The sequence below is a fragment of the Plodia interpunctella genome, chromosome 3 (assembly GCF_027563975.2).
Source record: "Plodia interpunctella isolate USDA-ARS_2022_Savannah chromosome 3, ilPloInte3.2, whole genome shotgun sequence".
Classification (NCBI taxonomy): Eukaryota; Metazoa; Arthropoda; class Insecta; order Lepidoptera; family Pyralidae; genus Plodia; species Plodia interpunctella.
The window spans coordinates 1388100-1402162 of NC_071296.1; the positions used below are offsets into that span (position 1 = coordinate 1388100).

The window sequence follows — 14063 nt, forward strand, 5'->3', positions numbered from 1 at the left end:
CCATTCCACCTTGTCTGTGGCAAGTCGAGATCAATGCTATCGCGGTTAATTTTATCTCTTGTTTCAATAGTTCTTGTTTATTGTTGAAAATAATGTTTATACTTTCAATAATTTATCACAATTGGAACACATTCATTTGTACATATTTTTTCATTAGATGGCAACTTTATTATAAACTTGCATCCCGGGGCTTCGGTCCCGTGGGAATATCGAGATTAAACTCTCACTTAGGACTAAGGTAGCTTCTTTCTGGTGAAAGAATTTTGGAAATCGGTTGAGTAGCTCCGAACACACACTCCGATTGCCCCTTGTACACAAACTTACTGATTAGGTACCTACATAATATTAGTGTAGATTTACGTTTTCCACATAATTTTTATTTACTTTGACATATTTACACTAATAAAATATAAAATAATAACATTTAAATGTTTCTCCGATGTTTATGAAAATTCTTCTTCTAAAATTTGAATTATTTTTTAAAATATAAAAATGGGTACTCACGTAGTTCTCCCGCTTTCCACATGGGACTGCACTGTGAATCCGAACATGGACTTGTGGTTCCCTGTGTAAACCACCCTGGAAGGCACATCAACGTTGAACCCTAGGGCTCCAATAGCGCACAAAAGCACACACAAAACCACCGCCATCGTCATTCACTTCACAAAAAAAACACAATTTTTTATAATGTTATTTTTTGCACGGCATGTTTCGTTTGCGATGTCGTATTCGAGTTCGTTGTCGGCGAGTGACACGGCCGCATGCGTGTCGCATCCACGACTGTTGGCGCGATACTGACGAACAACGACGGACGGAAAGACGACTGGCTTCGTATGAGGTAATCGCAGAAAATAAAAGAAAATGTAGGTAACTGAGTTTTCACGTCTTGTGTGACGTATTGTTGTCATGCATACGGTATTTTTTTTTTGTGAGCAAGTGTGTCACGTTTTGAAATGATTCACATATATCAACCAATTTTAAGATTCATTTTCAGTTATATTTACAATTATTCATGTCAATTTATTTGAGATAAGTTTAGTGGATTTTATTTAATTTAAAGTTGAGGGACGAGACATAATTTGGGAGATGGGAATTAAAATTTTATTTAACACTAGCCTTCTCCCGCGTCTTCGCCCACGTGTATTACTCTGCGAAAGCGAAATAAGACATGATTTTTATAGAAACCCCTATTATAGTCATTTGGGGGCTGACTTGGGCTGATTTTTTTAAAAGTATAAAAAATACATTTGAACATCGGACTACATGCACACCAAATTTCATCAAAGTACCAACGGTTTAGCCACATTCGCAACAATAATCGACGAAACTTAATTTTAAAACAACAATTATATAAATAGTAACATGTTCTCTAATCCATACTTCCATAATAGATAATATTATAAACGTGTGAGCCTTGCTGTCGTGTCTGACACGCCTTTACGACTAAACCGCTGGACGGATTTTGACGAAATTCCGAATAAGATTTAATTAATGAATCAAAGGCTTTGCCTTTGATAGTAATTTATGTTAGCGTTAAAACTTAATTATGCATGAAAATATATTGTTTTGATGATAAATCAATGGGTAATGCTGAAGCAGCCTTCATCAGCCCTACCTCCCAATCTTTCTTTCTTTCAATCAAGTGTGTTACTGCTAACACTGGTGTCAGATTTTATTCTAGCCGCCTAAAGGCATCTGACACGACTTTTTACGACTACCTACCACCATCTAGCGGCAGGTAGTCGCATACACACTAGTGAACTGAACAGTCAACCAGTGTGCAGGTTTCTTCGCGATGTTTCCCTTCACCGGAAGCATGTGGTGATCTAGGAAAACTACTACACATGTAGTCAATCAGTTTGAAAGATTCGAACCTGGGACATTTCGATCACAGGCACACGGTCTTAACCACTGAGCGACCACAGTTTCAACCACCAATAACACGCGCAGATAAAACACAAGACAATATTCTAAATTACATATATTTAATGAAATTATTATACATACATATTAAAATTTGAATAGCGCCATAAAATACAAATACTTAGGAAATAATCGTATTATTTATCTATCTATGTAAACAGTCTTTCGTGGATAGTTTTATGCGATAAAAATACTTCGTGCTATAGAAATTAACATAATTAAATACTTCCATTCATCATAGTTAGAATATTTATTATAAAGAACTATATTATAACCTATATCGAATACCTTATCATTTCTTATATTGCAACTGAAAAATTATTACCAAAAGTCAATCCAATTATGAAAGACAAATCAATTTTTTTTTCTCTCAATTTTATTGATTCCCATAACATATGATATACAAATTTATGAGTTAGTATAATTATGTAAATATTTAATACGAATTACTCTTAATACATATGATCACAATTGGTTTCGTAACACCGTGATATTAGTAGTTATCAACATTTTATATTTGTTTATTTAATTTTATTTTATTTTAAATTTGTATCCCATATTCTCCTATATCTACCCTTTTATTGTATATAGATAGACGAAGATGAGATATATATATATAAATTAAGTTTGTATATTTCTTTTTATATAATTCTATTGAAATGTCTTTTATATTCTGTTATTAACGAGAAAATCACAACACAAACCGATTAATTAACTTTCATAAGATTTCATATATTTGTTAGACGTCATTTTATTGCACGCGCGTGTTACTGCTCACTCTCTCTAATCCTCGGTCACATTCACGGCTGTAGAACTCCTAGGGTCCACTTAATAACGGAACCATTAAATGTTGAAGATTCGTCTCTGATTCAGACGTCCATGGGAATGTTATCCAGTGAATCCCTCTATGGGAATGTTATTGTTACCTATCAGCTGTCAAGGCTATGTATCCCTTAGTTCCTTTGTAACCCATCCACGGGGGTATATGGAATAAATAAATACATATATTGGGACAAATCACGCAGATTGAGCTAGCCCCAAAGTAAGTTCAAAACTTGTGTTATGGGATACTAACTCAACGTTACTATATTTTATGACATATACATATATTATAGATAAACTTCCAAGACCCGGGCCAATCAGAAAAATATCATTTTACATCCTGACCCGACCGGGGATCGAACCCGGGACCTCTCAATTCAGTGGCAAGCACCGAGCCACTTACCACTGCGCCACCGAGGTCGTCGTCGTGGAATGGTCCTATTAAAAGGCGGGACACATTTGGTCCTGTTTTTTTTCGTTAGAAATTTTGATTAAGGTCATCTCGAAAACTCCTTCTTAATCAAAATATATTGATTAAAATAATCTCAGTTATACTTACAAAACTAAACGTGACATAATCTAACTTCGTGCTAAAAGTAACTTTATAACAGTCTACATTTGGTTCAGATTCGCTCGCTAAATGCTATTGGTTCATTATTGGTTCAGTTTTCGCTAGGACTTCGAGAATTTGAATACACTCGGCACGCTCTTCTTCTGAGGTTTACTCTCTGCCACCTGAAAGCGAAGATTTATTAAAATTTCTATCTCTCATATCACATATTACATTCGGCCTCGGTTGTGATGCCCCAGAGCCGAAAGATACAAAAAATAAATCTTAAAACTTTGAATATTTTTTTATACCACTCAATTGAAAGATAAATACTCTTTCTCTCTGTTATACTCACAGTCCTCTCTCCCAGCAGAAGTCTCGCTTTGTCTTCCTCTAAAGGCTCAGGCGCCGCGGCCGCGCGCCGATGAAGCTGCAGTTTTTGACGGATGGCTTGAGAGAGAATCACCCTGGTTGATAGAAAGAGAAAATTGATAATGATCAATACTATTATTATAAATGCGAAAGTCTGTCTGTCTGTCCGTCCGTCCGTCTATCTGTCTGTCTGTCTGTCCGTCCGTCTGTCTGTCTGTCCGTCCGTCCGTCCGTCCGTCCGTCTGTCCGTCCGTCCGTCCGTCCGTCCGTCCGTCCGTCCGTCCGTCCGTCCGTCCGTCCGTCCGTCTGTCCGTCCGTCTATCTGTCCGTCCGTCCGTCTGTCCGTCCGTCTGTCTGTCCATCCGTCCGTCTATCTGTCTGTCCGTCCGTCTGTCTGTCTGTCCGTCCGTCCGTCTGTCTGTCCGTCCGTCCGTCCGTCTGTCCGTCCGTCTGTCTGTCCGTCCGTCCGTCCGTCCGTCCGTCCGTCCGTCTGTCCGTCCGTCCGTCCGTCCGTCCGTCCGTCTGTCTGTCCATCTGTTCCGCTATCACCGCTAAACCACTGGACTAACTTTGAAACTGAACTAACTAACTTTGAACTGGACTAACATTAAAATTTGGTATTCATGTAGTTAAAAACCCCCATTTAAACATAGGCTACTTTTTTCCAAAAATTAACCCAAATCCCAATCAACAATCACCCAAATCAAATCAACCCCAAATGACGAATGAAATGACGCAGTTAAATTCACGCGGGCGAAGCCGCGGGCAAGAGCTAGTTCCCCATACACTACCGCCACCGATCTCGTTTTAGTATAATGTCTTCTGGGATTTACATCTCCAAGAAAAAAAAAATGTCTTACCTTCTGGTGTCCGACTTAGTGGCCAGTAACAGGTCCAGCCAGGTCCACGTCACATTGTGGTACTCCAAGGTAGGCAACACTAGAGGTAGGTCCCGCACGTCTTCTAGATTCTTCTCCTTGCTACCCTTGTAGGACACGCGGACGGGCACCTCGGGGATTTTGATGTAAATGAATAGTTTGTTCTTTTCCGCTCGTTCCTGTTCAAAAAGTTCTCATTTTTTTAGACAAGACATAAAAATAAAAATAAAATATTCTATAAACTAAAACCGCATTACATGTTGTAATTGCAGTAGTTCCAGTTTTCGTAGATAGGTCGAGTCTGGAGCTTGTAGAAGGCTAGGCTAGGCTTTACTGAATGCAATGCGTTATTGCGTTATTTGACGACCGCCGTGGCCTAATGGTCATCATGCCGGACTGTTACACTGGAGGTCCCAGGTTCGAATCCTGGTCAGGTCAACATGAAAAATGATATTTTTCAGATTTATCTGGGTCTTGGATGTTTATATATGTATATGTTATAGAATATTATATCGTTGAGTTAGTATCCCATAACACAAGTTTCGAACTTACTTTGGGGCTAACTCAATCTGTGTCATTTGTCCCTATATATTTATTTATTATTTTATTGCAAACGAAATTAAAGCCATAACGAACACTATTTTTGCGTGTTTAATATATAATAATATAAAAGTGTTTCTTTGCCTTTTGAATGCAACAAAGTTATATCAAACAAACAATTAAAATAATTAAACAACTCATGCCAAATAACCAGATATCATATATTGAATTACCATGAATCACGTATGAAGCGAATGAGGAAAATCGTAGGATTTCCAAGCCCTGCGATATAATTCCCGAGTTGCTCAGACAGATTGACGCAGTGTTTTGTTCAAAATATGTTGTCATATCATTTATTCAGAAATTAGGCCTTCACAGGCACTTTTTCACGTCATATTCTAAATTAAATGATATTTACCAAAGCTACAAACTACTAGCATTTCGGAACGACCACTGCTGAGAAGAAATGCCGAAACTAATTCAAACAGTGTTGGTCCCTTATGCCAGAATATTTGATAATTAATTTGATTTGATTTATATTTACGTAATAGCTTTAGCCCTGGGATTCGCCTGCGTTTGTTTCGTGAGTCCGCTCATAACTTATTATTGACAATAACTCGGACAGACAGACAAACAAAAATTAAAAAAGAAAATACTTCGGCTTCTATTAGCTCCATAATATTTTTTCTCTAATATATACAGTCAATTTATAATTTAATATGTTAAAACATAGATCACTTACAGTTTTATTGTATATGTATGGGCTATTATGTTTGGTGATTGTAATGAAGTTTTGTGTCTTTATTTACAGAATAAATATGAAATAGCTTGCTAATAAATTACAAAAAAAAAATACTTTTTTTTATTAATCCAAATAGAAAAATATTGCATGAACAATTAGAGTCAGAGGAGATATGCCAATGTTCCTATATTTCATAAATAACTGTGAAAATGTCTAACCTTCATTTTCTCCACATCGTCCTTATCTTTCTTATCCCTCTTCACGTAGAAGTTGGAATTAGAATCTTTGTTCTTCTTCTTAGCCTTCTTAGAGCCCGTGGAGACCAGGCTGGTGGAAGAACTGGGCTTGAGAGTGCCGTCTTCTTCTTCACCATCCTCGATGGAGTCGGGGTCGCGCTCGGGGAAACAGAACTTGAGCATCGTGTTGAAGAACTTCTTCGTCAGCCCTGTGGAAGTTTCGGTGTGGTGACTAAAGTGATTACAAAACAAATTCTGACTATACTTTCTCTCTTATTCAAGCGTGGGTGTCATTCCGGGCTGTGACGCCGCGAAGCACGGTGATTAGTGTAAAAAATAAGCCTGAGAATATATGGAGATTCGGCTGTGATTTTACAATCGGCTGCCTGTCTGAAGTCAACCGTCTTTGGGAATGCGATTGTCTGACAGCTATCTGACGTCCCTATTCCTATGTGTAAGGAGAGACTAAACGCCCGAACAAATAATCCGACTATAAATAACGTACATAATATGAATATATCTTTTGAAATTAGTTTGTGCTTCGTTGATAACTAGAGATTTTACCCAATAGGTTAAAAAAACGAGTGAAAAATCCGGTTAGTTTTGGTTTCGTAAAGAGTCATTACACATAAATGCCCCTTGTTTTTTTTAGTCATTACATATTTAAAGGAAAAAATAATTCCTAGTAACCACAACGCGATATCACTATTGTTACATTGAAGTACATTAAAGGCGTGACAAATTAATTGATTCATGAGTTAACTTCCATTGAAATTATTGTACGTCGATCACTTCATTCAATGTGATGCGCACACGCTTAGTACCTTAAGTATTCATTATTTATTTGTCTGTTTGTGTGTTTGTGCTCATAAGTCTATTCTATTCATAGCGTACCGACTAGCTCATACTATAAGTGACATTTGATGGCAATGTCAAAGTAAAAAACAATTATTGAAAAAAAAAAGGCAAGAACAGGTATGTTTTTCCTAGTACCTATTTATATTATATTAGCGGCCCATCCCGGCGTCGCTCGGGTAAAATCATAATAAATTATGCGCCTAAATCTTCCTGAGAGGGCTTGGGCTTGCATTTCATTTCTCACTATCGAGTCGATAAAATAAATAATGGACAACACTCGATTATTCGAAGTAAGACGCAGCGAACCAATCAAATCGCGTTGTGGTTATCGTGGCGTCACAATGGCTCACTGTGATTGGTTAGCTGCGTCTCACTGCGAATCGATTCGATGATGAGATGTAAATAGCGCACTACGCGCACAGAAATCACCGTATCTATTTGTGAAAACAGTACAAAAATCCGTCCGGTACTGTGAGTTTACCGCTTTCATACAAACGCGACAGGGGATTTATTTTTATAATATGCAAGGATTATATTTATCTCAAGAAGCTACAAACCACTAGCATTTCAGGACGACCACAGCTGAGAAGGAAGCAGATAAACAGTACTGTATATCATGCCAGCAGATTTTATCATAATTTTTAGTCATCATCCAAAAACTAACCAATCTTGAAGGGCACGATGTTGACTTCAAAGTGCTCCTTGACAGCGATGCCGCCGACGGGCGGCCGATCCCGACAGAACACGCGCAGCGCCGCGCGGCGCGCTAGTGGCGCCCGACCCGACGCCGCTTGCGGTACCAGCACCTACACGACGATTATTACAGGGTTGAATTCAATTCAATTCCTTATGGTTGAATTCAAATCGGATACTTTTTCCCACATACAAAATACAATATATAATCAATATCGTAAAAGATTGCGTTCCACAAGTGTTGGATAGGATCAACCGTCTTTTAGTCAGTTTATGTCAGATTATATTATGATAATTTATCAGGGCCCCCAATGAATCTATGAAATCTAATCAGAACTTCACAGACACTTTTTCACATTATAGTCTGAATTAAATAATATCTGCCAAAGGTGAAAACTACTAGCTATGACGATAAGAATATATGACGTCGTGTTTCATGGGAGTCAAAAAGCGCTATAATTGTACTGTACTGAGAAGTAGATATCTACTTCTCAGTATATTATAGTAATCAAAAAGTGATGAAACAGGCCCTTTCCTGATAAATTATCATAGTATAATCTGACAGATAAACTGACTGACAGTTATACATTTATTGGCAAAGTTTCTTAAAACTAAGTTACAAAAAGTATGCCTATCCACTTTTGGAACGCAACTTTTTGCGCTATTTGTTCGACATGTTTTACAAATTCAAATCATTTATTCAGAAATTAGACCTTCGCAGGCACTTTTTCTCGTCAATCTTTATATTTATAGTTATTTCTCACAAGCTACAAACTACTGTCTCACAAGCTACAAACACTTACATATATGCTATCGATTAATTTATCGGCAAATGATACAACACTATTATGATTTTCTCTCAGTGTGTATCTGTGCATATCTTGCAAAAACCAGCAAATTGTGTAAACAACATATGTCCTGGCAGATGGGACAAACACAAGAAGTGCGGGCTTGATGTCGTAAAAAAGAATATTTTGTTTCTACAAAACTTTAATACTCTGGGATAATGTAATCATACATTTTTAATTATGCCAAAAATTAAAATGGGGCTATCAGTACCTATTACTGATAATATGTGCATAGTCAAAACATAAAAAATCACAAAATTTATCCAAAAAAAATCTATAATATTTGGTTATAATACTTAGAGTGTACCACGTGACTACTACGCTTCATAGTAAAAGTGGGTTCAGTGCAGCGGTTCACACAAAGTCGATTTTCATTGATAAATTCTGGCAATTATTTTTTATTTATTTATTTTTTGCCTATGCCAGGGTTATTGCACGCGAGAGCGAGAGAACACGATAAATTATGAACTACATAATTGGAGTTTCAAATTATATCCATAAATTCATTGATCTTTTGGGATAAACGCAAACCTCAATAACTGTGGTGATAAACAATAGTATTACATTTTGATTACTCACATGTATTAACAAGGTCTTTAATATTAAGCCTTTTGGGCATAATTAAAAATTTATGGTGTATACATACCTCTGGGAACGGTTCGTTTGGCAACAAGTTGGTGACCCGCATATATCCGACTTCCAGCTGATGTTCCACAGAATCATCAGACCGGGATGTCTTCGTGTACCTGGTGCGAACGTACAGTTGTTACAACATTCTTGTTAAGATTACAACAGCTCAGAATTCAACATAGGCCTCTTCTAGAGGTAATAAATAATATTAATAACTTTTCCCTCTTACGCTTGGCTTCGACTCGCGTATGATTAAATACTTTTTTTTTGACAATTTTCAATAATTTTATTGAAAATATTATCCATTTTTTATTTATTTATTTATATTTTATAAATTTTTAATAATGATGTGAATTCGTCCTCTTAATTTTTATATGTATAAGGCCTACATTTGTTAATTGACGTCTTTGGAGAAATGGCCGCGGTGAAGTTTGTTGCGCCGCTTCTTCTTCACCTGCGCTTTGGAAGTCTAGTCTTAAACTTAGTTTAAGTAATTTTTTTGACGTCAATAAGTGATGTATATCATCCTATATTGAATAAGGAATTTTGAATTTGAATGAGGCGTATGCCCTTTTTATATATATTTTTTTTAAAGGAGTAAATATTTATATAATTATAATAATGCAAGCTTAAAAGGACCGGGCTACGGCTAGTAAAACTCTTGAGATATTAATAATAAAACCGATTATTTATAGGATACACACACGAATACAGATCAAACCACAGATAACATAAAATACAACAAAAAAAAAAACAAAAGAAGATAAACAGACACACAATGAGTTAAATACTCACTATATGTCTGTGAATACACACATTATATAAATAAAATAGACATATAATTATAATCCATATTATTTTACTTTATAAATGCAAAATGTTCATAACAATCGGTCCAGTAGGTTTTACGTGAAAGAGTAACAAACATACAAACATGCATACACACATGGAACCTCGCACAACTTTCGCTTTTATTATATTAGTAGGATTGTTTTTTGGAAATTATACCTTCCTCAAAAAAAATTAAGGATCGTAATGACAACGCGGGCGCAGCGGTCGAAACGCTGTGAGAACCACCCAAATCTGCCCAATAATAAAATGATGACGAAATGGTCCATTATCCAAGCATAAAACTCACAAGAAGTTGGTCAGCAGCAAGTCAGCGATGCCCAGCTGGCCGTCAGCGTCCGTCAGCCGCCACCTGGCGGACTTGAAGCAGATCTCGTTGAGCCGATGCAGGGGCGCCAGCGGCTCGCGGGGCGCTGGCGCGGCGCTGCGCCCCAGCTCGCGGCCCAGCTCCCGCCACGCCCTCACCATGGCGTCCAGCTCCTCGCCGAGTGACCAAACGCTTTCTTTGCATTCGTTCACCTAGTATAATGTTAAGCAAATTATTGCAGGATGGCGAGAAGTCAGAAGTCAATCATGATATCGAGTGCTAACCTAGTGTCAGATTTTATTCAAAACCCCTAAAGGCATTTGACATGGCTTTTACGACTACTTACCGCCATCTAGTGGCAGGTAGTCGCATACACACTAGGGAACTAAACTGTCCACCGATGTGCAGGTTTGATCACGATGTTTTCCTTCACCGGAAGCAAATGGTGGTCTATGAAAACTACTATATATGAGTCAGATTGGTATACAATACTCATATGACACGAATAGGATACGAACCTGAGACCTTTCGATCCACAGGCGGGCGTCTTGACACCACCACCGCTTCAACCGCGTCAGAAGTGAGATGGTCAGATGACATCATCAAAGTCGCAGATCGTACGTGGATTAGATTAGAACAGGATAGAAAATATTTAACTGTCAACGCAATAGTGTAGTTTATAAGTACAGCTTTATTTAGCACTAATTGCGCCCCGGGGCTTCGCTCCGGTGGGAATTTCGGGATAAAAATTACCTCATGTGTTATTCCAGGTTATATTCTACCCGTGTAACTAATTTCATAACAATCCGTTCAGTAGATTTTGCGTAAAAGAGTAACAAACATACATCGTCACAAATGGCGATCGTCGATGGCTGAGGACAGAATTAGATGGAAAATGCTCCACCGACAAGAACAAAGTTCTTAAATTTATTGATGCTGAGGATGGACAGACAGCACCTAGATTTCTAGATTTCTAGATTAGAAGTTTATTCACTCTGGAACCTCATACGCTTACCTGATCATCCAAGTTCTTCAGTTCGTACAAGGCAGCGGGGTCGTTGCCGGTGATGGAGCGGTTCTTGAGGTAGTACTCCTTCTCCAGACGGCGGAGACGAGCCAGCGACTCCCGGACCTGGCGTCAACCCATACAGATACGGTATCACGTCTTTAGCCCTTACGGGGTAGACAAAGCCAGGAGCAGCGAAACTCGAAGGCAACATTTAGATGTATGGTGGACATATTAGTATATATTCAATGTTATTTATTCAATATCTCTTTCTCATCCGCGCGTGGTAATATTTGCATTCTAGACTGCAATGTACAAAGCATTCGGCCATGAATCTTCTTTGTTGCTCATAAACTTTAATTATTATTTAAGTGGTATAAAAAAATACCAATTAGTTTATTAGTTTAGATAAACTTACAACGACAAGTATATTTACTCAAGATTCGTGTATCCTTTGCACGAATCTTGAGTAAATATAAGTACTTGTCGTTGTACCAAATAAGTATGTTTTAACGTAAACTTGTTTAATAATAACAAAAAATTAAAGCAGTATCACAAATAGGTCACCTAATAACCTTCTTAAGATTTTTAGTGTAGGAAATACCTTGAAATCTTGCAAAAAAATCAGTTATAAAGACGTTATCTTCTTGAGCTTTATTATTGTCGTCTATGATATCATTATGTTTATTTTATTTATACTAGAGAACAAAAAAAAACATCGCATTTATTATGAAAAATGAGGTAACATAATACATATACAGTAATTTCATACTTATTTACGAATTTAATCAATTCATATCAACACGAATCTTTGTTCAATTCGTTACGTGGGAAATAAATAGTAATGCGTAATTTCATTAGAACACAACAAGTCTTCGGTAGTATAGTGGTCAGTATCCCCGCCTGTCACGCGGGAGACCGGGGTTCGATTCCCCGCCGGAGAGAACACTTTTTTATGTTTTTTTTTCATTTTGTTGTTTCATATATTTTTTTAAACACTTTTTCAAAACAATACTCAACGGCCCACTTTCCGGGACAAATGGACGAAGTTAAATTTATTTACAAAAATAAGCCAATTTTTTTTTAAATAATACTACAAAAATCGGAGTATTTGAAATATAGCGTATAAATCTAGTATCTTAAACATCGTATGTATCTAAATTTATTTAACATCAGCGAACTAAAAATTACGTAGATAGCTAAACCAATTATGAACTAGTACAAAAAATCGTAATTAAAATTTTGCTGACAACGTTTAGCCCAAAAAGCTTATTACCGGCATGGCCCTTCTTTCTCATCTGAGTGATCTCCTGGTTTCTTCCGCAGCCGTTGAGCGTCGATCCGTCGACGTATTTTTTATATTTCCATATAAATCGATGCTCGTCAATCAAAAACGACGAAGCGCAACGGAACAATGGCTGTTACCTGTGTTTGAAGGTTGTGTATAAGATGCCTGGGGTCCTGGTCCTGGTGCAGCTGCAGCTGGAAGCGCATGCGCGCGCGGCGCTCCAGCGTGCGGCGCCGCTCGGGCTCCACGTGCAGCACCACGTTGTTGACCACGTCCAACAGCATTGCGTACTGTGGGAAAATAATAGCAATGTTGCAAATTATCGTTTTTACTAATGTAATTCTAATGCCGGCTACACACTATCGCCGAACTCGGACCGATGCCAACGCTAATTAATTAACATTAGTTTGTTGTATGAGAGCTTTTATTTACCGCAATGAAAAATCAGCGATATATCCCAAATCCGCCAAGTTCGGAAGAATACTTATTATTTTAGAATATTTATTATATCACTGAACAATACAGTATTGAAGCGGTGGTGGCCCAGTCGTTAAGACCTTCCGCCTGTGTTCGGACGGTTCCAAGTTCGAATCCTACTCATGCCACATGAGTTTGTATATCAATCTAACTCATATACAGTTTTCATAGACCACTACTATTCGCTTTCGGTGAAGGAAAACATCATGAGGAAACCTGCACATTGGCGGACAGTTTAGTAACCTTAGTTGCAACTACTTGCCACTAGATGGCGGTAGGTAGTCGTAAAGTCATGTCAGATGCCTTTAGGCTACTTGAGTGAAATCTGACACCGGTGTTAGCAATAACACACTCGATGATGATGACGGCACAGTATCACGGTTGTATAGTACCTGCAACGAGTTGGTGCAGACGTCCAGGTCGTGGTGCATGAGCGTGAAGGAGTCGTAGGGCTGCGCGGCGCTGAGCCAGCCCGCGCCGGGGCTGCGGCGCTCCGCCTCCTCCACCGACATGTAGTAGAACTCGCACGCGCATCGCGACACGATACGTTGTAGCTGCGGACGAATATACGCTCACAAGTGTTACTATAAAATGTTCGCATTGAAAAAAGAAAATATTTTTTTTTATTATTTCATTTTATTTTTATTCTTGGAAATTGCATTGAGATTGTTTGTTTTAGACAAATATTTAGATAGATACATAGATAAAATATTTATTTGTAAAACAACAACACAATACACAACCAGACTAAGTGTGCTGTGTTGCAGCAATACAAAAAGGCCCATCTCAGTACACGTATCACCCAGAGGGGCGATACACTGATTTTCAGATGAGACCTGAATCAGTGCGCGAACGGTGTGTGTGTATATTAACAGTGAGGAAGGAGATATAGAACTACACGTACCCAACATAATAAATAAATAAATAAAAGACTACATAGGTAAATTAGGTCCGGTAAAGGATACTAAAGTACTTAAATTAGTATTAGTATTTAGTAGTAACAAATCCTAAATTTTGTTTATTCGACCTGTTCACGCTATATTA

General features: G+C 37.8%; 2 protein-coding genes and 1 non-coding gene across 5 annotated transcripts in view; 1 reads left to right on the forward strand and 2 right to left on the reverse strand.

The window, feature by feature from the left end:
* Positions 1-804, reverse strand: part of if (inflated) — a 109115-nt gene extending 108311 nt beyond the window's left edge. For all 3 annotated transcript variants that reach the window (XM_053770154.1, XM_053770153.1, XM_053770155.1), the window contains exon 1: positions 505-804. In XM_053770154.1, coding sequence (XP_053626129.1) covers positions 505-656 — 152 coding nt within the window. In that variant the 5' untranslated portion in view covers positions 657-804. The remainder of the gene's footprint in view (positions 1-504) is intronic.
* Positions 805-1966: 1162 nt separating this feature from the next.
* hob (hobbit) overlaps positions 1967-14063 on the reverse strand; it is a 32881-nt gene continuing 20784 nt past the window's right edge. The window contains exons 29-38 of the mRNA XM_053769228.1: positions 13412-13573; positions 12680-12832; positions 11264-11380; positions 10231-10460; positions 9109-9208; positions 7586-7727; positions 6046-6272; positions 4528-4724; positions 3651-3762; positions 1967-3480 (exon numbers count right to left, since the gene is read on the reverse strand). Of these exons, the coding sequence (XP_053625203.1) occupies positions 3418-3480; positions 3651-3762; positions 4528-4724; positions 6046-6272; positions 7586-7727; positions 9109-9208; positions 10231-10460; positions 11264-11380; positions 12680-12832; positions 13412-13573 (1503 nt within the window). The 3' untranslated portion in view covers positions 1967-3417. The remainder of the gene's footprint in view (positions 3481-3650; positions 3763-4527; positions 4725-6045; positions 6273-7585; positions 7728-9108; positions 9209-10230; positions 10461-11263; positions 11381-12679; positions 12833-13411; positions 13574-14063) is intronic.
* On the forward strand, positions 12127-12198 carry TRNAD-GUC (transfer RNA aspartic acid (anticodon GUC)). Its single transcript has one exon. It is a non-coding gene; the product is annotated as a tRNA-Asp (tRNA).